Source organism: Vipera berus, assembly GCF_964194415.1.
Source record: "Vipera berus genome assembly, chromosome: 4".
Taxonomy (NCBI): domain Eukaryota; kingdom Metazoa; phylum Chordata; class Lepidosauria; order Squamata; family Viperidae; genus Vipera; species Vipera berus.
Genome location: NC_138206.1, coordinates 99,945,318 through 99,973,169, shown reverse-complemented (window position 1 = coordinate 99,973,169; position 27,852 = coordinate 99,945,318). Strand labels below are relative to the sequence as shown.

Below are 27,852 nucleotides of genomic sequence, written 5' to 3'. Positions count from 1 at the left end.
TGGGTAACTTGGCTACTGAATGTGTTATGTTTTTAATGTGATTTGATACGTTTTTTATTTGTATTCTCTTTCTCTTTTTTTTGCTGATTTTTACAAATTGTTGCAAACCATCCAGAGTCATGAATGTGAATAAATCACAGTTTTTAGGGACTGCAGAAAAACAATTTTGAGATCAAATGCCTGCCTCTGGAATAAGACTTTAATGATCTGTCCTCTAGTTTGAAATTTATTAAATGAAGCATTTGTATGCTGAAGGCCAACCTAATGCTGAGAGCAGAGGCAATTTTGACTGCTTTTATCTTTGCAAAGATGGCAAAAGACTTCAACTTCGTTTGTTTACCTCTAATTGCAGATATGAGAAGGTACCTGTGATCTTGGTTGGAAACAAAGTGGACTTGGAGAGTGAGAGAGAAGTTTCATCCAGTGAAGGCAGAGCTCTGGCTGAAGAATGGGGTTGTCCTTTTATGGAGACGTCTGCTAAAAGCAAAACAATGGTGGATGAGCTCTTTGCAGAGATTGTCAGACAAATGAACTATGCCTCTCAACCAGATAAAGACGACCCATGTTGCTCTGCATGTAATATACAATAGCATTCCAAGGATGGAATTGGACCTAATTTGCTGTATTTTGGGTAAGGTGACAGAATAGACTATTTCACTCTGTGATTTAAAGTTGGTCAAAAATTCAAAGTGGAGTAGCACTGAACCTCCAAGTGAAACATAAATATTGATCAATTTAATAAAAAAAAATTGAGAAGCTTTATTTGCCTGCAGCACATCTTCTGCATGCTCTACTCTCTGGCTTAGCCAACAGATTACAGGGTGAGCACAATCTGTGCACATTGGCTTGTCAGGTAACAGCTACTGCTTTAAATTAAGAAAAGTTTTTGGTGAAAAGGAGAGCACCAGCAAAGACCTTTTGCACTCTGCCTATTCTGTACTGATAAGTAAAGATTTAACAAAAGGTATCTACTTACTGAATTTCAGGACTTTTATCACTTGTGGCCAAATCAGTCAAATATGCTAATTTTTATTTTTGACGCAAGTGTGGATAAATTTATTGGCAAACTAATATAGTTATGTTATTTTCTTTACATCCATTATTTTCTGTGATCCCATAATGCAAAAAGGAAAACGCTCCATCAGTACTTAAACGGAAAGAGAGAATCTCTGGAAAAAAAAATCAACAGCTTGTAAAGAGAACACTGAAACATTAGAATATCCTAAATATTCTGCATTGTTGCTCAGAAAATGGTGGATTGCTTCAGCTGCTGTTCAGTCAAGATACCAAACCAGCCCTTGCTTTGCAGAGCAGGAAATGCATTAATCTCTTTACTGATCCAGGAAGAAGCAACCATGATGGGGTTAAAAAGAAATGTTTGGCCTTACTAATGAGGAACATTGCTAGCACATTAACAAGTACCACCTTGTAAGGAAAATGAAGCCATGTTGTATTCAGCCGTTCCTTTTTGCAGAAACCTCATAGGGGCTGTACAAGCTTCCTATATTTTTTAGTTTAAGGATACCAGTTTATTTTTGCCTTTTAAGGGCTGTATCTTGGATGTGATGTACTAATTGAGCTATGGAATTTAATTTTGCCACTTTATATCTTTAATGTTGGCGATTCTGGTTAACTGTGTAGAATTACTTTGTCTCAGAAGGTGAATACAAAATATTTTAATTCCATGTGGGAATGAGAAAAGGATTTGTGTCTTCAATTGCCTAACATGCTAGTCAGGTGCTGCCATTAAGTGATCCTGTTGCCCTGGTTATTGCTGTGACAAATAGTGAGTGAAAGCATTGTTTTAAAATGGTGGCTCAGCCTCTAATTTTAATTTAAATAGCAGTGAAATACTTAAAATTTGCATGACTTAACAGCACCAATTATATCTATTATGTCTTACAATCCAGGAAGTTTCCAATCAGAAAGTCTAAGATTGAAATGGTGGAATGATAATGGACCTTGATGGATAAAATTGGCCTTTAAAATACAATATCACTGAGCCTATGGTCCACGGGTGTCAAACTCGATCATGTCATGTGATGTATTGCAACATTTTTTGCCTTTGCAGATCTGGGGTGGGCGTGGCCTGCACGTGACGCATCCGACCTGTGGGCCGCCAGTTTGACACCTCGGCTATGGTCCAAATACTATCCTGAAAGATTGGTTTCTCAATCTTGTGAAGTAGTTCTGTAATTTTTTGTGTAAATGAGTGGAAAGGAATGTATGTTCTGTGTATGGGTATGAGTGTGTTGGTGAGTGCAACTTTTTACAAATGCTGTAATGAACTTGAGTTCTGAGATTTTGCCTTGATCAGCAGAAAAACAAACTGCAATCTAAAGGGTATCAAAAGGAAATGAATTTTTAAAAGCCTTTTAAAAAAAACACTTGGCCACTTTATACCTTACACAGTAGAACACATTTAATTTAGATTAGATCAATTTCTAACAATAATGATGGATGATGATTGGCTACACTTTCCTTTGTTCTTGAATTATTTTTTCATCATAATCAAGAAAGTAAAGAGTTGTCATTTAAACATGAGGTCCTGTATTAGAAATGTAATTCCTTCCCGAATATTTTTCTCAGCTTTAAGAATTACTGAACTTTAATGCATCTTACATGGGCAACTTCCATGTATTAAGGTAAAAATTATGAATTATAATCTTTAAATTCTTTCAGAAGAAATATTATGCAGCAGTATGTCAGAAAATAATTTCACTGATCAAATAAAAGTGGAATAAACAGGTATAGAATAATGTTGAGTGCATCTTATACTGGATTGATTCCAAAAATAAGTCCTGTACTTACATGTCAGATTATTTGATGTAAAAAAAATGAGGAGCATAAATGGCATTTCTTTATTTTTGTCAAGGCGTTAATAGGAAGCTTTTTTTAAAAAAAACACATAAGTACTTCGTAGTGCATAATCTTCACTTACAGACTAAACAATATACTTTCATACAAAAGTAGGTGATATACTAATTCCAAGAAACAATTTATATGCAATTTAGATTCTGTCACTGTGTAGTACAGTATATTTGACCAAAATGATATAAATCAGCAAGAGGGGATATCTAAGGCTATCGGTTATGTGGATTCCTTCTCTCCCAGGTCATGTGTGTAGACCCACAGAGCTAGTGGCAGCTAAAGGATTCCTAGTGCCAATGGAAAAGTATACCTTGGTCAATCCTTACCCTTCCCAATTTATAACAGTGGGCAACTTAGTCATTTTCTGGCCATCACTGTGTTTGTAAAGATGATCTTGCCATTGGCTATCTATCCCAGAACACAGATTTTAAAAACTAGATTAAAACAGGCATATTAATCTGGGCTACAAGGTGACTCTGACTCTATTCAAGCATGCCAAAGTAGCCTCTCTATGTATTGGTAACATTTTCCCATTTATCTGGTCAGCAATATTACATACCTTGGGACTTCTGGCTGAGAAGCACTATCTGTTTTGCATCCTAAGCAGATCCAAAAGTAGTAACTTGGGAAGGAGGACTAACAAGCCTTAAGATATCCGTTCATCCAAAGACCCAATATTCTTTGCTTAGAGCTTCGTATTTTTCTGCAGCGGTGAGTTCCTTTTTTTAGATGATTCAGCACACATGCAAATATCGATAGCAGTTTCTGAGGAATTCTTCATCTGGTAGTACCAACAATAAATACTGTATATCCCTTAATTTAAAATTTTGCATTATTTTTTGTCAGCAAACATGCTAGTATTTTCTATGTCATACATGCCGCCTAAAGGTTTAGGGTGAGGTCACACATGGTCTTCAATATAACTGAAATAACTCCACAATAAAGCAAATTTGGCAACTTCAGGATTTTATTGTGATTTTTTCCTTTGTGAGTTTTTGATCAGGTTTTAAAAAGGGATTGCAGTGTGTTTTTGCAAATTTAACTATTGACTATTTGTGATTTCTAGAATTGAATAAACATCTTTAACGATTGTGGACCTCTGTTACAACTGATAAATAACAAAACATTACATTTTATAAGTTATCAGTTGTTTAAATCAAACTATTTCAAAATAAAAAAATGTACATAGAACTCAATGCAAACTCAGCAGTTGTATCTGGAGTTAAATTATTTTAACAAATAAATTTATTTAATGAAATGTCTGTTGGATTGTCTTCTCGTCTTCCTTTTTATTTAACAATAAAGCAAAAACCCAACTACATTCTTCATGTATTCAGAATTCAGATCTCCTTTATTAGAATGCCTCTTTAAAAAGGAACATATTTGTCATATTATTCATGAAAATTTTGCACTAATCTTGATTCACTATTGCATTGTCATCATGACAATATTTCTAAAATCCATAAGTACTGTACTAGATAGTTTTCGTTCCTTAAGCAATGTGAGTCCTCTGATGCCAAAGACTGCTGTGGGAACTGTATATTCCCAGACTAGGGCTGTGAAGATTGACAAATGTAGCTAATTGTGTGCAGCCATCAGCTGATCTTACATTTGATAATTGACTCCATTCATTCAGGGGCCAGCTTTGGCTCAAGTCCCTTTGGAAGGCTCTAAGTAGCTTTGCTTCCATGTATTGATGTGTGTGTTGCAAACAAAAGTAGCTGTATAGAGTAGTATAGACCAAACTTTCTTGTTTGTCGTCTCCCTCCCTCTTCTTATGAATAAATTTACATCTCTATGAGGTTATCAATAGTGCTGGCGTTTTAAAATGTTTCTTCATGTAGTAAATATTAAAGATGACAAAAAAGGAGAGTAAATATGTTGCTTAAACTTTGCAGAATAAATGAAGGCCAAATATGAGATTTTCCTGCATTTTGGGGTGTGTGTGTGTCTGTGTCTGTGTGTGTGTGTGTGTCTCAATGGGCACACCAAGCTTTAAGAACAGATTAAAGGTGCTGTGACAAAGCCGTTGTCTGCAGTGACCGCTGCAATCGCCAAAATACCAATGTAACAAAATGTTTACTAATTAGAAAATAAATGATACCCACAGCAAGGATTTTGGGAAAAGAAACACAGAACCAAGCACATTACATTATGCTGTAATTTTGGGTAAAGATCCAGGTCTTCAGAGCTCTTCTAAATAACAGCAGAGTGGGGCCATCCGGATCTTGGAGGGGGGGAATACCCCTTTCCAGAGGGCAGGCACTTATACAGAAATGGAAAACTTGGGGTTTTTCCCCCCCTGAAATACGACATTGTTGAAGGAATCTAAAGCACATCAACCCTACAGGATTGATTCAGCCAGGCAGATTCAATGAGAGGCAGGCAGTCCCTGAATAATCCGGCCCTATGCCTTATAGGACTTTATAACACCTTGAATAATCTGGAAGCAAACTAGTAAACAGTACAACTCATGGAACAGCCCCCATAATTAAGTCATTTTGGCTCCCACCTCTGGCCCAAGGAGGGGATGGAAAGTGGGGTGGACCTCAGGTGTTTACTAGAAGACACCTTAAGCTGTTATTGCAGAATCAAGTTCTATAGCTCTTTTTCGCCCATAGCTCACAAAAGCTGGTCTCTTTTAAAAAAAAACTATTAAGGGGTCACTCTCAGATTTTTGGCTACCATAGACTAGCTAGCACAACTTTCTTACAATTTGACTACAGGTACTCATTAACTTCCAACCATTTGTTTAGTGAAGGGGTCAGCAACCTGAAACAGTGAAAGAGCCACTCGGAACCGGTTCCCTCACAAAAGGAAAAACTGGGAGCCGCAAAAAATGTGTGCGCATGCGCACAACAGGGTTTGACTGAAGAGTGGAGCCAAGGCGAGATATGCACCTACCCTGCATATTTGAATTGATTGGTTGAACTTTTTTCCCACTTTTTTTTTTGGACTGCACATGGCAGAGGACCGGGAGCCACAGGAGACGGCTGAAAGAGCCGCATGCGGCTCCGGAGCCACGGGTTGCAGACCTGTGGTTTAGTGACTGTTCAAAGTTACAGCGGCACTGAAAAAAGTGGCTTATGCCTGATTTTCACACTTATGACAGTTGCAGCTTCCCCCGTGGTCACGTGATCAAAATTCAGACTCTTAGCAACTGGTTCATATTTACAACGGTTGCAGTGTCCTGGTGTCATGTGATCCCCTTTTGCGACCTTCTGACAAGGTCACAAACTTCCTTTCTTTTACCATTCATGGCAAGATAGCCTGAGAGGGTTAAGTAATTTTCAGAAATATCTGGGCAGGTGTAAAGTTCTTTCTTCTCACCTTGCCTAGGATTTCCTTCAATAAATGTTATACTGTGTTTCTTGTTCAGACCAGTATTGAGCAGAAATGCTTAATTTAAATACATAGATGAAACCATTTAGTACAGCAGTTTATAACAGAAAGAACTCTGGATTTTTTTCTGGCTGTATTTCTCTCCACTGCTAGTGGAGATTTATTTTTGGTTGAGAGAAATCTTTGTTTTTCCATAGCAACCAGAATGGGATGTAACACCAGAAGCTGGTCTGATAAAAATATCTCTAGAATCATCTGGGCCAATTAAGTTCCTAAAATTAAATTCATTGACATAATGTATTTCAATTTTAACATTATTATAAAATATGTTTTAAGAGTTGCAAATGTCAAAAACAGATTAGTGTGAAGAAGGGTGATCTTTTTTAAAAAAATTAGAGGACAAATGTTGGGTTACAGCAATCTACAATTTCCTGAAATTTTGAGATGTATTTATTTATGTGACATTTATGTATGTGACATTCCTGGCAGCATAAATTTACCTAGTATTATAAAATACCTTTTACAAATGGACTATTATTTTTGAAAATATGATTTAAATCCTCTGTCAGCTAAAATTCTTCAAGGAGATCTGATTCCAAACAGCAGGTATAGTTGTTTGTTCTGTCTTATTTTATTCTCATAATAATCTTGGTAAGTAATGCTTACAAACAGTAATTGGTATTTCCTCAATAAACATGATTGAGTTAGAAATCTTAATCTTGATATCCCCAGTCGTAATCTGATGTTCCTTGCACTAATAGACACATCTGGATCTGATAATTTCTTAAGCCTATAATATTTGTATTGGTTATTGGCTATTATATTGGCTGATTAAGGTTTACTGTGACAACAGTGCTGCACATAGTTAAACATAACTTAGAATTATTTGCTTGCTGAATGCACATTCCATTACTTCTATATATATTTCTTTACCTAAATGGGGACTTGGCATACAAGTATTTGTTCAGTGCAAGATTCTCCAGCTCTTCATACTTCCTGCATATAAGATTCTCTGTAAGACAGTGCATAGATTGCCATGCCAAATTACTCACATATATATCAAAGATTAGGAAAGGGAAAAAGTGAGATCTGATGCATTCCTCCTCTTTGATAAAATGATAGAGCTATTTGTAATGAGTCATTACAAAAATGTATAATGGTATGTGGGAAAGATTATGGGAGAGAAGGGGAAGAACCACAGTTTAAGCAACAGTCTGATGAGAGGGAACTCAGTCCATTGGTGTGTGTGTGGGGGGGTTAGGGTTCAACAGCATTGAAAGTGTTTCAGAAGGGACCCTCCCAGTTTTCTAGACTAAAAAGAGCAAAGGGAAGAAGTACTTTCAATCTTGCAAGATTCTATTTAATGTAACCCTACAATAAAGATGGTGCCGAAACTTCTGGTTGCGCTTTGTCTGGATTAACAAATGCTTCCCAAAAGCTGCCATAAATTGTAGATCTCCACCTGAAATGACACAGTTAAGGCCACTTCTGCATCAAGAATACATTGTCAATAAAGAACCTGCCAATCTGTGGGGCAGAGGGAAGAGTCTTACAAGGAATGGAGTCAGCCTTCTTTGCAAATAGACCCATAGTGACCAAATAAGTCAAGTTTTTAGTATTTGGGAGCTCAATAATAAAATCCAAGGAAGCACTACCCCAAGGTCTTTTGAGGGAGATTTATGGATGTAAGGCTTGCTTGTTAACGGTTTGCTTGGCTTGCAGACTCTGCCTCTTGCAAGAGAAAACATTAAACTTGCACAAAAAAATCCCTAAGCATTACCAAAAATGTATTGTCATGTTCCAGATGTTTTCAATGACAGCTTCAGGAATATATAGACAACCATTATGGAACAAAGGAGGAGAACCTTCCAAAAGGCTCCCTGATGATCGAAGATTATACATATGAATCTTCTTGGTACTGAAGGCAGATTTGTTAGAAGATATAGGCATAGCATGTTTGAGATTGATGTAGTACCATTGACTGCATGTTAATATCCAATAAACCTTCCCAGTGAGGGAATTTGTGTTGATGTAGTTTTCCATCCTAACAATTACCCACTTCCTATTATTTGGATTACTTGCTCTTAACCAGAATAGCTTGGTAGGACATTCACAGGTCCACAATGCCCATATTAGGTGGTCAAAGCAATTTCCCAACTGCTTACTTCCCCAGAAGTATTAATTAAACTGTCCATTGTGCTAAAAAAACTAAATGCTTACCATTAGTTACTAAAATTTGCACAATTTAAAGATAATTCTATTCCTGACTGAAGAAACCCTTCTGTGCTGCTGTCTCCAATTATCTATGCTTGCATGACCAAAGTTTTCATGCTGATCAACTTTTTCATTAGAGTCATCATGCTTCATATCTCATATATTACACAGTGCCATCTTAATTTGGTCCTTCTCTATCACTGCACTTGCCTTATGAACAATATTCCCTTGAAGATCCAGACACCCCTACTTTGTTGGCCTTTTGCAATGTGTTAAATATCTGGATATTCCCATAGATATTTGGGGTAGGATGTTAAGTAAGACCCATTGTGTCACTGTTGTAGTGAATTAAACAGGAAAGGTTTTTCAATAACAGGTAGGCATTCATAGGTTTTTGAATATTGATTTTCTTAATTGCATTACTGGTTTTGGTTTTGATCCCTGCACTCTGCTCAAAGTCACTCTTGTGAGGCGGATAGCCATATAAATTTTAGAAATAGAAATCATAACTAGAACAAATGCAAGCATTTAGATGCTGACAGATTTGTGGCAGTAGAATTAAGGTCTAAGAAACATTTAATCTAACTCTCCCACCTCCAAGAATCAGGAACATTAGAGTACTGTGTTTTACCCACTGCATGAGGAAGCCATGAGATTTTACCTTTTCTTGTTCTTTTCACAGGAACTTAAGACTATTTGCTAAGATTCAATTAGTATTATAGTGCTTCCTAGTAGCCCAGTGAGATATATAGCATCTTTTTAAAGGACCTTGCGTTTCAATAAGCACTGGATTTTTAAAAGAGTTATAGTACAGCAAATAAAAAAAACTCTCTGTATCTTCTACATATAAGAAATAGTTTTAAGTTGAACTCTTGCCCTATAAATGGTCTTGAGCAGAAATTTTTTCTATAGACAGCAGGAAAACCAAGACAATTCTGCAAAAGTAAGCAAGTCAACAGAATGGGAATGGATTTGCCTGACCTACACATCTTTACATATCAAAGCACCTACTCAATTTCCCATCTCTCAGCAACACATAATTAATTATTTGAACTTATTATATGAATATTTCATTGTTAGGCAACCTGAATACAAACCAAAGCAATTAACTTCTAAAGGAAAATTCAATGCATCAGTAGAGTCTCTGTCTCTCTCTTCCCAGGTTGTATTGAGTGGGATTCTTATAGCACAATTCTAGACAAAAGTACTTGAAAGCACATCTCCTTGAATTCTGGTGAAGGATGCACTTGGGGGGAGGGGGGAGGGGCAAACCTAAGAAAACACAGCTGGTGTGAAGGGATGGCACTGTCTTCCACCCACTTTCAGCTCATAGCAGATAACAGAACAATAGAATAAGAGAGAAGGGGCTTCTGTCCTAAGCTGTTTTAAGCCATTCCAAGGGGCAGAATGGGACAACTCGCTGCAGCCAACTTCCTGAGGCCAACTTGCCATGGACAACTCACCACAGCCAACTTATATATATATATAAGTTTCTTTAAATATATAATATTTAAAGAAAGGATGAAAAAGAAGGGACAGAATGAAATGTGAATTACAAAAATTATACATATATATATATATATATATGTATAATTTTTGTAATTCACATTTCATTCTGTCCCTTCTTTTTCATCTTTTCTTTAAATATTATATTCCACCGTTTCTTTGATATTAAATGTTTGAACTAAAAGAAACGAACAAACAAAAATGAGAGGCACACCGCTTGCTCAACAACTCGTTCATCAGCATCAGCTTTACATGCAAGGAAGAAAATGATGAACATCTCCACTTCCTCCATGTGGACATGAGACAGAAGTACTGCAAAATGACAACCTGTGTATACCAGAATCCACACACGAACCAAATCCTCACCTTCTCCACCAACCACCCTACATCACACAAAGAAGCTGTATCCAGACTCTCTTCAAGAGAGCCAGAACATACTGCAGCACCAAATCCCTAAGAGAAGTAGAGGAGAAATACCTCTTCAATGTTTTTCTCTGCAACAGCTATCCCAGGAACATCATCCTGTGATGCACAACATCCAAATCCCCAAAAACCACACAGAAAAGTGCAGCACGGAAACAAGTGCTGCCATACATCAAAGGCATATCAAAAGTGGCCACCGAACTACTGCATCCCCTAGGGATAACAATAGCCCACAAACCCACGTTTGCACTCAGGAATTTACAAAGATCAAAGACAGAACACAGTAAGCCGCCCTGAGCCTTCGGAGAAGGGCGGGATATAAATGGGATTAAAATAAATAAATAAATAAATAAATAAATAAATAAATAAATAAATAAATAAATAAATAAATAAATAAATAAATAAATAAATAAATAATATACAGAATCAGTTGCAACAATTATAACCAGTTCTATATCGGGCAGACAGCATGACAGTTAAAAACTAGAATCCATGAACACCAGCTGGCTATCAAACGGCATGACCTGAAGTCCCTGATCGCCAGTCACACCGACAACAAACAACACCAGTTTGACTGGGACGAAGCTGAAGTCATTGGCCACACCAACACCCATCAGGCACATGGGTTTATTGAAGCCTGGCATTCTACCAACGGGTCCATCAACAAACACATTGACTTAGAACCAGCCTATAAACCAATAAGGAAGTGGATAATCTGAATCACCAACCACCAACAGAACCAACCAACCCCTCACCAATTGAATTTCGCACCTCAGAACAACCAGAAGTCACAAAACCACACTCAGTCTTGTGATTCAACCAGTCACAAGACCAACTGACTACCTATATAAACAAACAAGACACTTCACTCAAAACCCCACTGAAGTTGTTACCTAGTTTGGTAACAAAATATCCGGGAGCCAAGCAGTAAGCTCAGAGGAAAAACTTCTGCCTAAATCTACAACCCGAGCTACAAATATTTTCCACGGTCAGATATCATCTCTACATTGATGATACTCGGCTGAATATCCAAATGATAATGTCAAAGTTTGTTCCAGTGTCTGGAGAGAGTGTAGGGGTCTGAATGGGGAGAACAAACTGAATGTATACATGGACTTTCTATTTCTAGTTCTAATTAGGGTTGCAGTTATGGAACTGATATACAATTTGGGAGGATTCCTGGACTTTCAGCTTAAGCTCAAAAATCAGAGGGCAACTGCTGCTGCCAGGAAAGTCTTTGCCCTCAACTGCAGATGATTTCAGAAAGCAAGCCGTGTGTTCTGGATGTTCTAGGACAGAGGTCACCAACCTTTGTCATTTGGCGGACCAGAGGAAAAGGGAGGAGGAAGCATATTACATGAAGTGCGGCGGTAGTTGTTTTGCAGCATGGCAGGGTCCTGTTTTTGCGCCCTATGGCGCAGTATCCATTTTTGTGCCTTGCAGCATGGCGGCGGCCCGTTTTTGCATCCTGAGGGGCGGCGTTCTAGAATGATTTTTCAAGTTAAAGTAAAATCATATTCACCACTACCTGCTTACTTCTGTCAGATTTTCTTGAAAGCATAGGATAAACACACTTAAAAGGAAAAGAAAAATGATACAAAAAAGGATTTGCTCTGAATATTTTCTAGATTCTGAACCATTGTATTTTTATCTACTCTAGCATTGACAGATGGCTATTGATTGCCTGAAAATTCTTTCAGTAGAATTTGAATGAACCTCAATACAAAGTATACCAAGACCATTTAGGGTCTTAAATCAGTAATTACTTAGAGTCTGTGATATGTTGCAGGTTTTTTTTTCTTTTTTAAACTAATCTTTATATTTCTATATCTTCTTGAGGTAACAACTTGTCACTCATCCTCTTGTTGAAGTCTTTCTCTTTCTCTTTGAAGTCATATTATTAAACCTGGATTATGATTCATAAATTTTGGGGGGAGAATCTCAACTTCTTTGTGGGATTGCATAACAATCTTTATTTTCCTTCCATTCGTTCATGTCCAGTTTTCAGAGAGTGCCTGCACAAGTCCCTGCAGTTTCTTGATAGTTTTCAGAAGTGGTTTGCCACTGTCTCCTTTCAAGGCTTGAAAGAAAGTGACTGGTCCAAGGTCACCTAGCTGACTTCTTACCTAAGGTGGGACTAGAACTCATGGTCTCCTGGTTTCGCCCCTGGTGCCTTACCATTACAACAAACTCTCTCTCTCTCTAAGAATCCTGGAAATATCTCAATTCTGTTAATAGTTTTGATGTCTTGCTGTAAAAAATGTCTAATTCTTTACTTCAGAGCTTTATAGTTTCTAAGAATCTGTGAAAGCCAATATATCCATGGACTGAAACACTCTTTTTTCCTTGTTTTCCCTTGAGATGATTTCTCAAGAGTCGCCCTCTATTCATGTTTCCAGCAATTCATATATATTTCCTAATTCCAATTCTTCATCTCTATTTTGACATAAAGGTAACAAAGACACTGTGTTTAACCATTCTTCAAAGTTACTGGCAAGAAAACTGCAATTTGTGGACAAGCGATATCTCAATGACTGTAGCAGAAGTGAGGTCATCTCCATTACAGTAACACAATGTCTCACTTAATGACTGTATCACTTAGCAATAGAGGTGCTGTTCCCAGTTGTGGTCATTAAGCGAGGACTACTAAGCTTAAATCTTATCTTTGATGGTATGTTTTATATAATATGTATGCAGGTTACAAATATAGTACCATTACAACTGTTGGATGTAAATTTCATTAAAAATGCATAGAGAAACTATCACTTTCTGCATTTCTAATATGAGCTCTGGAATACTCAAAGAGCCATGGGGAAAAGGGAGATCTTCCATTAGTGCTAATAGACATCTTGATTGCTCTAAATACCTCCCTGCAGCTACAAAAAGCTAGCATTTAAATTGCCTGTATGTTCAACTGAGCCATTTGCAAACCAAGTGGAAACTTAATAATTCATATCCTAACCAAAGATTTAAGAATTAATAAGTTATTTCTAAGAATATAGGCAGTTCCGAGCAGAGTGTTGTTTTTTTTAAAAAAAATTAGTTTTTGTGTCTGCTAAAGTCAGTATTTCTAGATATTGAGGAAGTTCTTTAGGCATTGCTTTGAGGTCTCTAATCATGGTTTGTGTAAGAATTTATTTCTTTTTCCATAAGCATTCAACTTCAACCTGCAAGTCTTAATTTTTCATAATTTTTATGATATTTTGTCATTTTTTCCCATTTGTTTTTCCTTGAATCCGAGCATCACCTGGAATAGCAACACCAATGAACCACACTTGAAGTATTAGGCATGTTATGAACAAGATGTCTATCTGTTTGCACCTTAAAGTCCCAGATATGTAGTAAACATTTATGTAATTTCCCCATGCTTTCCAAATTTAATAATACGGGGCCCCAAACATCAGTCCAGAAAGGACTATCATTTTTTAAAAAGATACTCAACTTCCAAAACCGCAGCTTGTTTTCCATTACCATAACTGTTATACTCCAACCTGAAATTAGAGCAGAGAAATGAACATTTTGGAGGTCAAGAAAATCGGACAAACAAGGAAAAGATGCCAGGAGGTGAGCAGAGGTCTGCAGAAGTAACTCCCTGGAAAGAATGTCCATCAAACTCTGTCTCTTTGTTGTTTCAAAATGCCCTTGTCTTTCTACTCCTGCCCCATTACCTGAGGGCATGATGTGCTGGATACGTGATGTGCTACATCCAATTAAATATTTACTGCTGTACCCAGCAGTCTAATTTATAGATCTCTAGAGGGATTGTGGGGGCGCCATGGCTCAGCGATTAAAGACTGCTGACAGCCCAGGTTCGAGACCCAAGCACCACGCATCAGGGTGAACTCTTGCTCCTGCTCCAGTTCCTGCCCACTTAGCAATTTGAAAATATGCAAGTAGATTAATAGGTACCACTTCAGTGGGAAGGTAATGGTTCCATGTGCCTTTGGCGTATATGCTGGCCATATGACAATGGACAATGTCTTCGAACCAATGCTGGCTCCCTTGGCCAAGAAACTGAGACGGGCACTGTGCCCCACAGTTTGACACAACTGGACAGGGAAACCTTTACCTTCAGAGGGATTGTAACTCCTCCCCTCTTTAGCCCCATCTTCGCTTTTAGCACTGTCAATACAGCAATTTGTGCCTCAGTGTAAGTGTCATGGTTTTCAATTCCAGTGCATCTCCAAGAAAATTTTACAGTATACATATTGCTAACTGCGGACTGATTTTTAATGTAGCCATGAATGAAAACCATTAATGGTATTAATTAATGCTTTTAACTATTAAATATTAATGCCACACCACAGCTTGCTTCTAAGTAAGCCCAAACCTAGGGAAAATGGTTTTTAATTTATCTGGAGAACAGAACCTGTCCCTGCTGAGGTTTCTTTTTTCACATGAGAATCAGCATAATTTTCTACATTATTCAAAAGTAGGTAATAGTTTATTCTGAAAATAATATCACGAATAGGAGTATAGTTTTACCCAGGGGGAGGGGGAAGGATTTGCCTGTGCAATTTGGGGGGCAGACAGGAGTGCTCCTGTATTATTCTAAGCTGAAAAACACCACAGGAAGGATTGGAAAAAAGGTTATTTGAGAACTTGCATTTAAAAATCTTTTAAAAATTCTGGATTTTTTTAATGCAAAAAGCAGTTTGTACTGTTTGTACTGTTTTCCCCCATTCATATTTCTTAGTTATCTTGACCTATTGTTCATAGATGTCTGTTCCCAGGGGCAATGATTTCGCAATAACAAAATATGCATGCCATGTCTTTACAATGCAAACTCCGTACTTTTGCACTTATGTCACAACATCACCAACAACTATATAAGAGGTTGAATTTGTATTGCAATGCCATAAACTATGCCCATGTTAGGTTGACCCCCCCATTTATATTTTTTGTCACTAACTAGGGTCCGTGATGCCTTATGATGGAGTCTAGCACAGCATTGTTCTTTAACCATTATGGGTACAGATTAACTTTCATACTCTTAGTTTTTTTCTTTCTTTCTCAAAATAAATTAACTGCCGAACTTCAGACTTTGGATGTTCTTTGTTCTCTGGTTGGCAGCCACAAACTGAGGAGAGAAGTTGAGTCCGATGGCAAACCTTCCCGTTGTCTTTGCAGCCGATCACAATGATATTTAGAACATACAACACAGAATAATAGGCAAGAAGAGACCTTGGAAATCTTCCAGTCCAACCCTGTGCCCAAGCAGGAGACCCTATTGTGGACAAATGGCTGCCCAGTGTCTACTTGAATCTCTCCAGTGATGGAACACCCATAACTTCTGAAGATAAGCTGTTCCACTGATTAATTGTTCTGTCAGGAAATTTCTCCTTAATTCCAGGTTGGATCTCTCTTTTAATGATCTTTCACCCATGACTTCTGCCCTCAGACTAGCTTCTTCTCTCTGATAACCCTCCAAGTACTGGAAGACTGCTATCATATCACCCCTAGTCCTTCTCTTCATTAGGCCTAGTTCCCTCAATTGTTCATCATACAGTTTTGCCTCCAGACCCCTGATCATCTTTGTTGCTCTTTCTATTGTCTCAACATCTTTTCTGCATCGTGGTGACGAGAACTGGACACAGTATTCCAAGTGAAATCTCGCCAGTGCAGTATAAAGTGGTACTTTCACTTCACGTGATCTTGATGCCATCCCTCTGTTGATGCAACTTGGGAGTACATTAGGTTGTTTTTTTTCCTCGCTCACGGTTAAGTGACAGTCCACTAGGACATTTTAGACACCTCTCACAGTTACAGTGTTGAGCCAGGTACCACCTATTTTATTCTTGTGCATTAGGTTTTTGCTGTTTGAGGGCAAGACCTTACTTTTCTCACATATACATATATACTCATATGTATATACATATGTATGTACGTACATACTGAGGCTCATGTTGTCTGAGTGCTTTTCATACCATACTGAAATTATGAATTTCACTTGTTACATAATCCACCACAAATTCGTAAAGCAACTATTATAGTTTATAAGTTATTAATAGCCAAATCTGTAGATTCCAGGTTTAGTGTATACTGTTCAACAGTCCCTAGGTTGACTCTGCTGTAAATATTGACAGGTTTTCTCCAGGAGAGATCAGGGATTGGAGCAAATGTTTTCTTTCCCACTTGCTAAGGCCATGATAAATACTGTAGTACACAGGTGTATACTGTAGCATTTTGATTTTCTTTGGTCTGTTTGTTCATATGGACAAGAACGTCCAAATTAGGGCAGAACACAGTTGCACCTCCTCTCATTTGTTTTTCAACATTTGACTTTATTAAATTCTAATTGAGAAAGACTGTAGAAAACAAAATAAAGTTGGGACTTCATTTACTGTAGCTCACTCAAGATGATGTGTCACACTTTCTGCTTTGCAATTACTCTGCTGGGGTGGAATTTGGAGGAGCTGCATGACTTGTACAGATGCATCAGGTCCTTCCTTCCTTCCTTCCTTCCTTCCTTCCTTCCTTCCTTCCTTCCTTCCTTCCTTCCTTCCTTCCTTCCTTCCTTCCTTCCTTGTCCAATTTTCAGAAACTGCCCTGAAAAGTTCCTGCCATTTTCCTGGCAGGAAAATTCCTAATCAGGAGTCAGGCTGCTAGAAATCTTTAATTTACTTTGTGGCTAAGGGATACTCACCTCAATAAGACTGTATAGTTATTAAATAAAAACGGAGCAGAGCAAATGCAGACGATCCATTTCTGTTGCGCATCCAAAAATATTCTATTGCTGAAATAGACTTCCTTATTTCTGAAACTTTCCAGATCAGCAGAATAGCAATAGCACTTAGACTTATATACCGCTTCACAGTGCTTTACACCCCTCTCTAAGCAGTTTACAAAGTCAGCATATTGCCTCCCAACAATCTGGGTCCTCATTTTACCGATCTCAGAATGATGGAAGGCTGAGTCAACCTTGAGCCTGTCAGGATCGAACTGCTGGGGTGAGCAATGAGTTAGCCTGCAATACTGCAGAATGCAAGTTGTAGTCAAGTATTCAAATCACCCTCTTTAAGTAAGAAAGCATTTATTAGTGCAATTCAATGTTTTGTGAAAGTTTTTATCAAAAATGTAATACTTCCATGAAAACATATTCATTTCCATCATATACAATTGTTAATAAAACACTGCAAGTGTATTCTTTGTAATAAAGTATTGAAATCTGACTATATAAGAGATCACTGCAACTTTTAAGTGCAATGCAATTTACACATTTCCTTAGAAATAGAACATTGTGGTGCTAAATTAACAAGGAGGTGAGGGAACAAACTCATGACTACCCAAAGGTATGGCAATTTAAATTAAAAGCTTGGTAAGTGCATTCTGTTGTATCATACATTCACAATGTTTTATTGACTATCATATTTCCCATCCATTCAGTCTTCATAAAAATCCAATCTCTGCTTTCTGTTCCTTCTTCCTCACTGCTCCTGCTTCCCTACGCCCACATGATTGACGGTATCATTTAAATTACTGTTGAAGACCAATTGGAACTTTCATCAAGTATTTGAGCAACTTAGCAGAGATCTATATAAAGGTGGCACAGATAGACCTAATTGGATTTGGGTATATGCTTAACACATATTCTGATCAAGTACTTATCATTAAAAGAAAATATATATATATAAGGTACATGAAAATTTTGACACTCTGTTTCAAGCAAATACAAAAAAGATATCAAGTGCAAAAAATATGCTTTCTTGAAAAGACTATTAAAAAAATGAAGTACATAATAATTTGTAAATCTACAAGGTAAAAAATGCCTACCTAAAGAGAGCAAAGAAAGCAAAGAAAGAAAGGAACACTTTTTTAAAAAAAAACTCACTTCATTCTGACTAAACATTCAGAAGTCACATTTTGACTCCCCAAGGGGGACACTTCAGGTACTTTGTGCATGTACTTTGAAACTTTAAATAAGAATAATGCAATGCTTATTTCATAATACAGATAGTCCTTGACTTACGATCATTTAACAATGGTTCCAAGTTACAGTGGTCTTGGAAAAGTGACTTACAACCTGTCCTTGAAGATATAACTGTTGCAGCAACCCTTCAGTCCCATAATTGCAATTCAGGCACATGGCAGCTGGTACTGATTGTAATCCAGGGACATGGCGTGTGCAATCGTTGTAGCATCTTGTGGTCACATGATTGCAATTTATGATCTTCCCAGTTGGCTTCCAACAAGCTAAGTCAATTGGGGAAGCCAGATTTGCTTAACAAACACGGCTCCCTTAACAACTATGTGATTCACTTAATAACAATGATAAAAATGGGTAAAATGAGGTCCAGTTACACGACGACTTGTTTAATGACTATATTGCTCAGCAACCAAAATTTCAGTCCCAACTGAAAGTCATAAGTCTAGAACCATCTGTATTGCTTTTTGCTTAAGCGGACAATTAAGTGCAATATATTTAGTGACAATGATAAGTACAGAAGAATAACAAAGAGCACTACATTATAGCACTCCTAAAGTTATATTTACCCAGCCAGCTGGGTAGGAGATCTGAACTATTTCTTGAATGGGATTCAGAATGACCTGACATCAATAACAGCCATCTCTCCAGTTCCCATCCCGTAGAGCAGTAAATGAAGAAAGAGGTTTCGGTGGCTGGAGAAAACTGTTTTAAAAAAGAAACAAGGTAAGCATAAAATAAGGCGAAGTTCCGTGAACAAATATGCCAGTGGTGGGATTCAGCCAGTTCGCACCACTTCGGCAGAACCAGTAGCTAATTTTTTGTTGCCCAGGCCCAGAATGGACTTCCAGAAGCAGCATCCACACAGAGAACCGGTTGTTCAGATATTTGAATCCCACCACTGAAATAAGTATACATGTATTGCTATCTTCTCCACAAGTTGCAGCTGATGTACCTCTCAGATGAAATCTCACAGGATGACCCTCTCATTTCTAGCATCATTGAAAGAAAGATTTGGTGAAGATACCACTATCCTAAGCTGGCTACTTTAAATGTAGTCAATAGGCTTAACATAGGGCAAGACCAGAAATTCAATTATCAATCAACAAATCCAAGGGGAGACACTGTGAGGTGGAATCCAGATGTCTAAGCAAAATGCAATGGGGTAAACACAACAGAAAAGTTGTTCTTGGCATTTTATTCCAGGGAGTGAGGCCAATAGATGGGGCATGCTGAACTTCCATTCAAAGGAGCAGAATGGCCACAATTGGCCATCTGGCCATGTCCGCTTCATCCTGGGGTCTCCTGCCACAGCTGACCCACTGCGGGTGTTTATCCTCAGTTGCCCCTCTGCCAGCACTCCAGGCACTGAGGGACCAGTGGCAGGGGAGGAGTGCCAGCGGAGAGACAGCTGAGGATGAATACTCACAGTGGGTCCTCTGCAGGAGGGGGCCTGGGGCGAAGCAGGAGCAGCCAAGCAAGCGCGGCTGATTGTCCTAAACCTCCAATAAACTGCTAAGACACGTGAGAGTCTGCACTTCTATTCGTCTGTTTCTTGGCAAGTCACAGATCTGCACATTTTAGCTGGTCTATATCACATGCCTCTTGTTTAGCATTTCTGACTGAACTTCAGAGTATGAGAAACAGTACGGGCCCCTTACTGAATATGCCTCAGCCAGAGGGGAATCCTTGGCTTGAACACTGATCACCAGTATCAGAACTAGATGCCTCTGACTCCACTTCCTCACCATCCTCTTTGAAAGGTCAAGACATATATCTCATATGTCATGAAAGCAGTTCCTACTATCTCTTGTGTTTCTTTACTTGTGCCCCTTCCTTTATGTTCCAAGCCAACTTCTCTGCCATTCTAATGTAAGGTCTCCTTGTTTATTCAATCAGTAAAGTTAGGAGTTAACAATTCTTTTCTCCAAGGAAAGACATCACAATAGCTAATGTCAAATAACTACTCAGTTAAAAGAATTCATACCTTGCCAACACGAAGTTATTGGCTATAAAACCAAAGGCAGTCCAGAATTAATAGGGTAACAGCAAAAACCAATTGAGACAACTATTCAACACATTATTTACCATGGATATCAATGTTTCCCATTACCTACTACTTGTTACTTCCTAAATGGTGATACCAGGAATAATTTTTGCATCTTTTGCGTGTAAATCTCTGATGAATCAATTCTCCAACATAGCATGTGAATAACAACCTCATACCCATGCTGACGCCGAAACTAAACAGTTTGTGTTTGCTTTGATAAGAAGCTGAGAGAAGATTAGATTCTCATAAGGAAACTTCCCTAAAAGGGATGCATATACTGTAGACTAGTATCAGTATCAAATATAAAATTAAAGTTAGAGGTGGCTTGTTGGCTTCAATAAACCCAATACGAGTGGGTAAGCCTGAGCTGGATTAAATTATAGGCAAGTGGAAGAAAACAATTGCTTGGATGCTCCTAGAACTGCATAATGAAGAGGAGGTGCCATGATAGGCCCTTCTCATCAGTACAAAAAGCTTTGGGTGGAACTGAAGATGACAGAAAAAGATTAAAATATGTTTATGCCAGAGATGAGTCTGCAGACAATGAGCTGTCAATCGGAATGATGGGTACCCATTTATGTCAAGTGTAAATGATGATCTATGTATGTTAACATGCAGGGAGTTAATTAGAGTTGAAAAATGGAGTTTAGAGGGGGGTGGAAAGTTATTTATTTCAGAAAACTACCTGAAGAAAAGGAGTGGTAGAGCTTATTTTGGTATCAGAAACCCTGCTCTTTCAATCAGGTCTCTCAATCACATATATACTTCATCAGAAAAAGCATTGCAAAAGTGTCCTTCCACCAAAGCAAAATGTGATTTCTACTGGGACTCAAATAAAGCTGTGATACTCTGGCAGGCCAACATTCTATTTAGAATATATCATAATCAAGTTTTCTTTTATGGAGAAAATACAAAGCCATAACTTACTCGAGTACTTAACATAGTAAACTAAATATACTCACCAACTTCCCAGATAATGAAACAATGCTTCAGCGTTTTCCTAGGTTGATGGCAGAGCACCATGCAACCTATTATTTATTTCCCAAAGCATTATGAAATACTTCATAATCTTATACACTACTTCTCATTATTTTTATTTCTCTGGACTGAATTCCATAGAGCAGGAAAGTAGTGGTGCATAATACATAATGTACTGGTAAAAACCTACTGGCCTGTGGCATGGCAGCTACTGGTGGTTCTTGGGAATACTGGAGATGATCACTGGTTAAAAATTTACTTCAAGTCAAGCTCAGCTCTGATTAATACATTTTATCAGTGATTTGCCACTGCTTTCCCCAACTTTCCAATCTAATCTAGAAGCCTGGGATTCTTGGGCTTTTCTATCTAAGGATTAGCTAAGCATGAATCTGTTTAGTATCCAATCCAAGATATGGCTAATTAGATATTGCTGTCAGTTGAGATAGTCCTGATTTAAGCCTACATATGATGAAAATAAGCCAAAATATGAAGAAATTGCCACAAATTGCATGTTTTTGGCCTTCTCACTGAAAATCTAATGAGATTTCAGGTGAGGTAGCAAATGTGTGATTCATTCATTCTACAATACTTTAGATAGTTTAATGAAAATGAATTATTTTGGAACGCTATGCCATTAGGTCAGACGTGCACAATGCTTCTAAGTGCCACATTACTAATACCTAGTTTAAAAAATAGTCTTCAAGGTCTTTCCCTGAAAAGCAGTGGCTCATATTAAGAGAAAGGGTGGAGACTGCTGATCTTTAGTTTATATTTTGCTCTGATTCAAATGACCTGTAGTAGGCTTTCCTTATTGGTACAATTTAAGATTAGAATTAGAATTCAAAGTTAGAATCCATCATAATCTGGTGGACACCACACTCCTACCCTACCCAAAGATTAAATTTAAAAGGACACTTGATTTATGAGAATTCTTACTCAGTTAGGCATCTCTAGACTTCATGAAAATGAACTTCAGGGAGTGGGAATTATTGTTTAAAGGTTACAGGCTCAATTTCTCCTTCAACAAATGTATTCTTACCTTCGAATTGGCTGTGCAATTTTGCTCCTAGGTATACTGCTTCCACCTATAGCCAGGGAAGGCCTAGGAAGACTACTACGTGTTACAATGCTTGTGTTTGCAATCTTGTTTGGCACTGGGATGCCTGTGCTGGAGTGCATCTGCAAGCTGCTGCTGCTGCTGCTGCTGCTGGACAATGCAAGGCCGCTGCCACTATTGCTCCCTTGAACGGTTGGGCTCACATAGGCCATAGCTTTGAGGGGCTGCCTAGCAGATATTGGAAAGTGTCCCACACTGTGGACTCTATGTTGAAGTTGCCCTGGTGAAGGAACTAAAAAGAGGAGAAATAGAAAAGATTAATTGAGAGCTATAATGTAAGAGAAATTTAAATAATTCCTGACAGTGACTGTTCATATTAAGATGAGGAAGTAAGCACGGTTATTACCCTGTTTTCCCAAAAGTAAGGCCTATCCCGAAAATAAGCCTAGCTTGATTTTTTTTGGGGGGGTGGGCCTAATATAAGCCCTACCCCAAAAATAAGCCCTAGTTTTGGGGTGAGGCACACACTTAAAAATCAAGCTATGGTGTGGGTGTGGATCTGCCCTATGCACACCCACTTACCTCGCAACCAGGCCTCCCCTCACCGGCCCACTTCTTCTGAGGCATCTTCTGCAGCCAGGCCTGCATTTCTCAGTCTCAGGCCTTTCCTGAAGGCCTGTGCAGCCAAGAACCAAGCTACAGGTTCAATCCATAACTTGGTTCTGCAAGACCTCTGCAGCTGAGGATCGAGCTAGATTCAATCCATAGCTCGGTGCTTGGCTGCATAGGCCTTCCGGAAAGACCTGACTGTGAAATGCAGGCGGGAATGCTACTGCAGAATGAAGCTGCTCCTTCAGCCCCAGAAGAAGTGGATCTGCTGGGCTGGGCTGTCAGTGCCAGAGGTGAGTAGTACACCCCTCAAAAAATAAGACCTCTGCCTCTTTTGGAGGCAAAAAAAGAAAGGAAGACCCAGTCTTATTTTCAGGGAAACACGGTATGTAGTTCTTTCCTATTTGGCCCTTTTTCTATGAAATTCAGACATGTATATCCATGCGGAAGGAAAGGGGAGCAGATGACAAAACATACAGTATACTATATCAAAGCCTGTCAACCGAAGCCCAGGTTGTGATGCAAATACTTAAGGGTGAGCTTTGTGTCATAATGACACTGCACGAGTCATCTTTTCGTAACTGCAGATACTTATGAGTTTGGGGAAATATTTTAAAACCCACACAGACGAGAAAAAGTGAAGAGATGGTACTTAACAATAGCATTGGATTGAAATATTTTATTATCCAAATCATGCCAAACAACTTGAAAGTTGGAAGCATAAAACCTCCTAGCATCCTTTAAGTAATGATAAAATAATACTGAATCTGGAATGAATTTATATTCACTTGAAGTACTAAGTCCTACAATCATCATTCTTTGCAATCTTGCTGGATCGTTGTCTCCTGGAGATAAAGTCTTCCTGCGTTCGGAAATTTTACAACTACAGTATGTTAACAATAAATGCATAGAAAGAAAATAGAAAAATCCTCTTGTTGGGTATTTTTTTGGAATCCTATTTTTAGTGACAGAAATTAAAAGTACATTTAAAATGAGATCCAAATAATTTCCATTAAACCATTTTTCTGAATATAAATTTAAAAAGTAAAGTTTCTTTCAATTTAATAGCAATAGCAGTAGCTCTTAGATGTATATACTGCTTCACAATGCTTTACAGCCCTAAGTGGTTTACAGAATCAGCATATTGCCCCCCAACAATCTGGGTCCTCATTTTGCTGACCTCGGAAAGATGGAAGGCTGAGTCAACCTTGAGCTGGTGAGACTTGAACTGCTGGCAGTTGGCAAAATTAGCCTTCAGTACTGCATTCTAATCATTGCACCATCAGGGATTAATTTAACTCTTAATGACTGCCTAGGAACAGAGGAACAGAATCTTCAATCTGTATACCAGATAACTAGTAGGGAATTAAGGGAAGTAAGTTGTATCCCTGGGGCTAAGATAAAAAGATGTGTCAGAGAGACTTATCAAAATAATCAAGCCCACCAATTATTATCCCTTTCTCCTCTTTCACGTTGGGATGAATGATACAACCAAATGCCTGGAAATAATATCTCAGAACTATAGCAACAAAACTTAGACTTATATATTGCTTCACAGTGCTTTATAGCCTTCTCTAAGGGGTTTACAGAGTCAGCAAATTACCCCCAACAAACTGGGTCCTCATTTTACTGACCTCGGACGGATGGAAGGCTGAGTCAACCTTGAGCCGGTGAGACTTGAACTGCCAAACTGCTGGCAGCGGACAGTCAGCAGAATTAGCCTGTGATGCTGCATTCTAACCACTGCGCCACCACAGTTCACAACTATGAGCAACTAAACAGGAAACAATACAGGATACAGATTGTCTTCTCTTCCATACTGCCAACCATAGATCAATACCAAACAAAGGAGCCAAGAATTCTGTCTCAAGGGATGGCGTCATTAACAGAACTTTGCATTTCTAGACGATGGTTTATATTACCTACAAGAAGAGCTGCACCTCATAAAGACTGGAAAACAACTACCCAGGCTTATCTGAAGTGTTTTAAACTAAAAAGGGAAAGAGAGGGTGGCCAATCTTTAAGACCAAACCCCAAGAAAACAAATTAGACGATGAGAAAGGAAGTGGCGAGAAGGAAGGAGAATTCAGGTATAAAGCAAGCAGAAGAGGTAAGAAACAAGTACAGGGTCAACCATAAATAGCTCAGATGCCTACACATTAATGCTCAGAGTTTTGGGGGGAAAACAGGAGAACCTGAGGGCATGAGGACAGGTATACATGAGGGCAGGTATGATATTGTTGTCATTACAGAAACTTGGTGGGTTGGAATCTATGATTGGAACATGCTGCCAGAAGGATATAAATTGTTCAAACACACCCAACAAAAGAAGAGGTGCTTACACACATTGTATGTAGGTAATCATTCTACCTCTATAAGAAATACATGATACCAAGGATGAAAGCCCTCTTGAATGCATTTGGGTGAATATATGAGGGAAAAGAAATGATATTGCTATAGGCCACCCAACCAAGCAGAGAAAACAGCACATTTTGCTAATCAGTTAAATAAGATGTGCAAGAAATATAACACTGTAGGGGGACTTCAGTCACCCTGACACCCTGGGAGACAATCGCTACCCTTCGTTCCTGATAATGAATCAACTGCTCTGAGGAAACATTTCCTCAGGAAGGGAGGGAGGGGGAAAAAAAAGTCATATCACTTGCAATTTTTTTGAAAGCAACATATATAAACTTAAAGTGATCCTGAAAAGAAAAAAACTACCTGAAGCAAGAACAATGTAAAATATTCTAAAGTAGTTTTTCTCTCTCTAAAATCCAGGGCCTTGGTTGTTCCTATCCGTCCTAATGATTTGCCATAGGAGCTGTAGAACTATTGGATTAAAAGATCCAAGATTAGGAAAGAATGGCAATCAAACAACTTTCAATAAATAAAAAGAACATGAACATTCACATACTTACTGCAAGACTGCATTCTGGATACCCCATTACTGGCTCCATGCAAGTTAGAATCAAAACTTAGGCTGTTCCTCACAGAACCTGCAGGGCTGTTGTTTGTATTGACAGTAAGGGTACTTGGCATTCGAGCTAAATTAGGCATGCTTCTTCGGAGTTTGTCTGCAGCAAAAGTAAGACATTTGCATTGTTTGAAAACATCAAGCATGAATTTCAAAGAGAAAGTTCTTTCGGATCAATTCAAAAGGACCAATGGATATGGGATTTATAGAAGGATGCATTTGGTCAAACTAATAATGGCAAAATCTTATCTCCTTTGATTGTGCCATGCCAATTCCTATGGCAATAACATTACCTTAGAAAATCTCCAACAATATTTTTTTACACTAGAATCCCATTTTTGGGATGGGAATAATGGTGATTATAATATTCCAAAAAAGAAACAGGAGAGATTTGCACTATGTGGCTCTGAAAGTTTTCAGTTCAGAAAATCTTCACCAGTTGAAGCTAGTTCCGTTCAATCCCAACCATCCTCAACCTTCCTTACTTCATGTTTCCTCTCCCTTCTGGTCCTAACTTGCTTGATTGGAAGAATGGTAGAAAAGGTTATATATTACCCTCTACCTCAATTTTTGTGCCATCCCAACTTTGAACATTAAATTTGTGCTAACCAACCAAGTCAGATGTATTCAAGAGTCATGCTTTTTGCCCTATCAACTGAAAGGACTTTAACTCTGCTGTAGTCCAAAAACAGTCACAATATGAGGTGAACAGATTTAGCAGGTTTCAAACTGTATGGGCCTGATGGAAGACAAAATGATATATATCCTATGTATAAATAAGCAATAACTTCTCAGAACATAAAATAAAATAGTTCAAATTACAGCTAGCTATAATTTACATGCCTATTGTCAGTACTTTTGATATATTTGCCACGTGTATTCAAAAACTGTAATATACCATGTTTTCCTGAAAGTAAGACCTATGCTGAAAATAAGCCCTAGCTTGATTTTTTGGGGGTGGGCCTAATAGAAACCCTACCCCCAAAATAAACCCTAGTTTTGGGGTGAGGCGCACACCTAAAAATCGAGCTAGTGGAGGGATAGAACTGCCCCATGCGCTCTGCACCTGCTTACTGTTGCAGCCAGGCCTCCCATGAATTGACACCTGTCTCGCTGTGCCAGCCCACTTCTTCTGCAGCACCCCCCTGGCCTGCATTTTGCCATCAGAGGCCTTCCGGAAAGGCCTCTGCAGCCGAGAACTGAGCTATGGCTGCAGAGGCCTTTCTGGAAGGCCTCTGATGGTAAAATGCAGGCCAGAAATCCATTCTCAGCTGCAGAGGCATTTCCTTCAGCTGTAGAAGTGGGCCAGCTGGGCAGGACTGTTGGTGGCACTGCCGCAAGGTGAGACTGTGGAAAAGACAGCCCCTGAAAATAAGACCTATTGCCTCTATTGGAGGCAAAAAACCCGCATAAGACCGGGTATTATTTTCGGGGAAACACGGTATATATTAAAAGAATGTTATCTTTCCCCATAAGTAAAGAAATGATGACAAATTCGCTATAATTTTTTAATGCAAAACAAACAAAAAATCAATGAGCCAGCAGCATCTATTACTCAGGATCACCCCAACAAGAAAAGCAGTTTGCTGAGATGCATGGATTTTGATCTGTCATTTAAATTAACCTTCCTTACTTAATACCTCCCAACTATATTAGATTATGACTCCTGTTAGATAGCGTGGCTGGACCGTGAGGGAACAGATGACAGCCAGAGGTTCAGTAACTCAGCTTTATTGTAGTTGACACAACGCAGCCCCGCAGCCCCTTTTAGCCCTTTAAATACTCTGGCCGGCGAGCTCTTAGCCAATCGTTCGCATTGGAATCTCCCGCTAAAACTGACTGGCCAATCGGAGCGTATGCGGATGCTGCCTGCTGTTGCCGGGCGCCAAGCTGTCAAATAC

General features: G+C 38.6%; 2 protein-coding genes across 6 annotated transcripts in view; one reads left to right on the top strand and one right to left on the bottom strand.

Annotated features, from left to right (window-relative positions):
- The window catches only part of RAP2A (RAP2A, member of RAS oncogene family), a 29,617-nt gene extending 23,577 nt beyond the window's left edge, over positions 1 to 6,040 (top strand). The window contains exons 2-3 of one of the 4 annotated variants that reach the window (XM_081327155.1): positions 353 to 631; positions 2,072 to 6,040. In XM_081327155.1, coding sequence (XP_081183281.1) covers positions 353 to 590 — 238 coding nt within the window. In that variant the 3' untranslated portion in view covers positions 591 to 631; positions 2,072 to 6,040. Of the gene's footprint in view, positions 1 to 352 lie in introns of all 4 variants that reach the window. The other 3 variants (XM_081327153.1, XM_081327154.1, XM_081327152.1) reach the window with 3 other exon arrangements.
- A 12,869-nt stretch (positions 6,041 to 18,909) lies between these two features.
- Positions 18,910 to 27,852, bottom strand: part of SLAIN1 (SLAIN motif family member 1) — a gene marked incomplete at both ends in the record, with an annotated part of 31,439 nt that continues 22,496 nt past the window's right edge. For both annotated transcript variants that reach the window (XM_081327548.1, XM_081327549.1), the window contains 3 exons: positions 18,910 to 18,985; positions 22,348 to 22,657; positions 25,896 to 26,051. In XM_081327548.1, coding sequence (XP_081183674.1) covers positions 18,910 to 18,985; positions 22,348 to 22,657; positions 25,896 to 26,051 — 542 coding nt within the window. The remainder of the gene's footprint in view (positions 18,986 to 22,347; positions 22,658 to 25,895; positions 26,052 to 27,852) is intronic.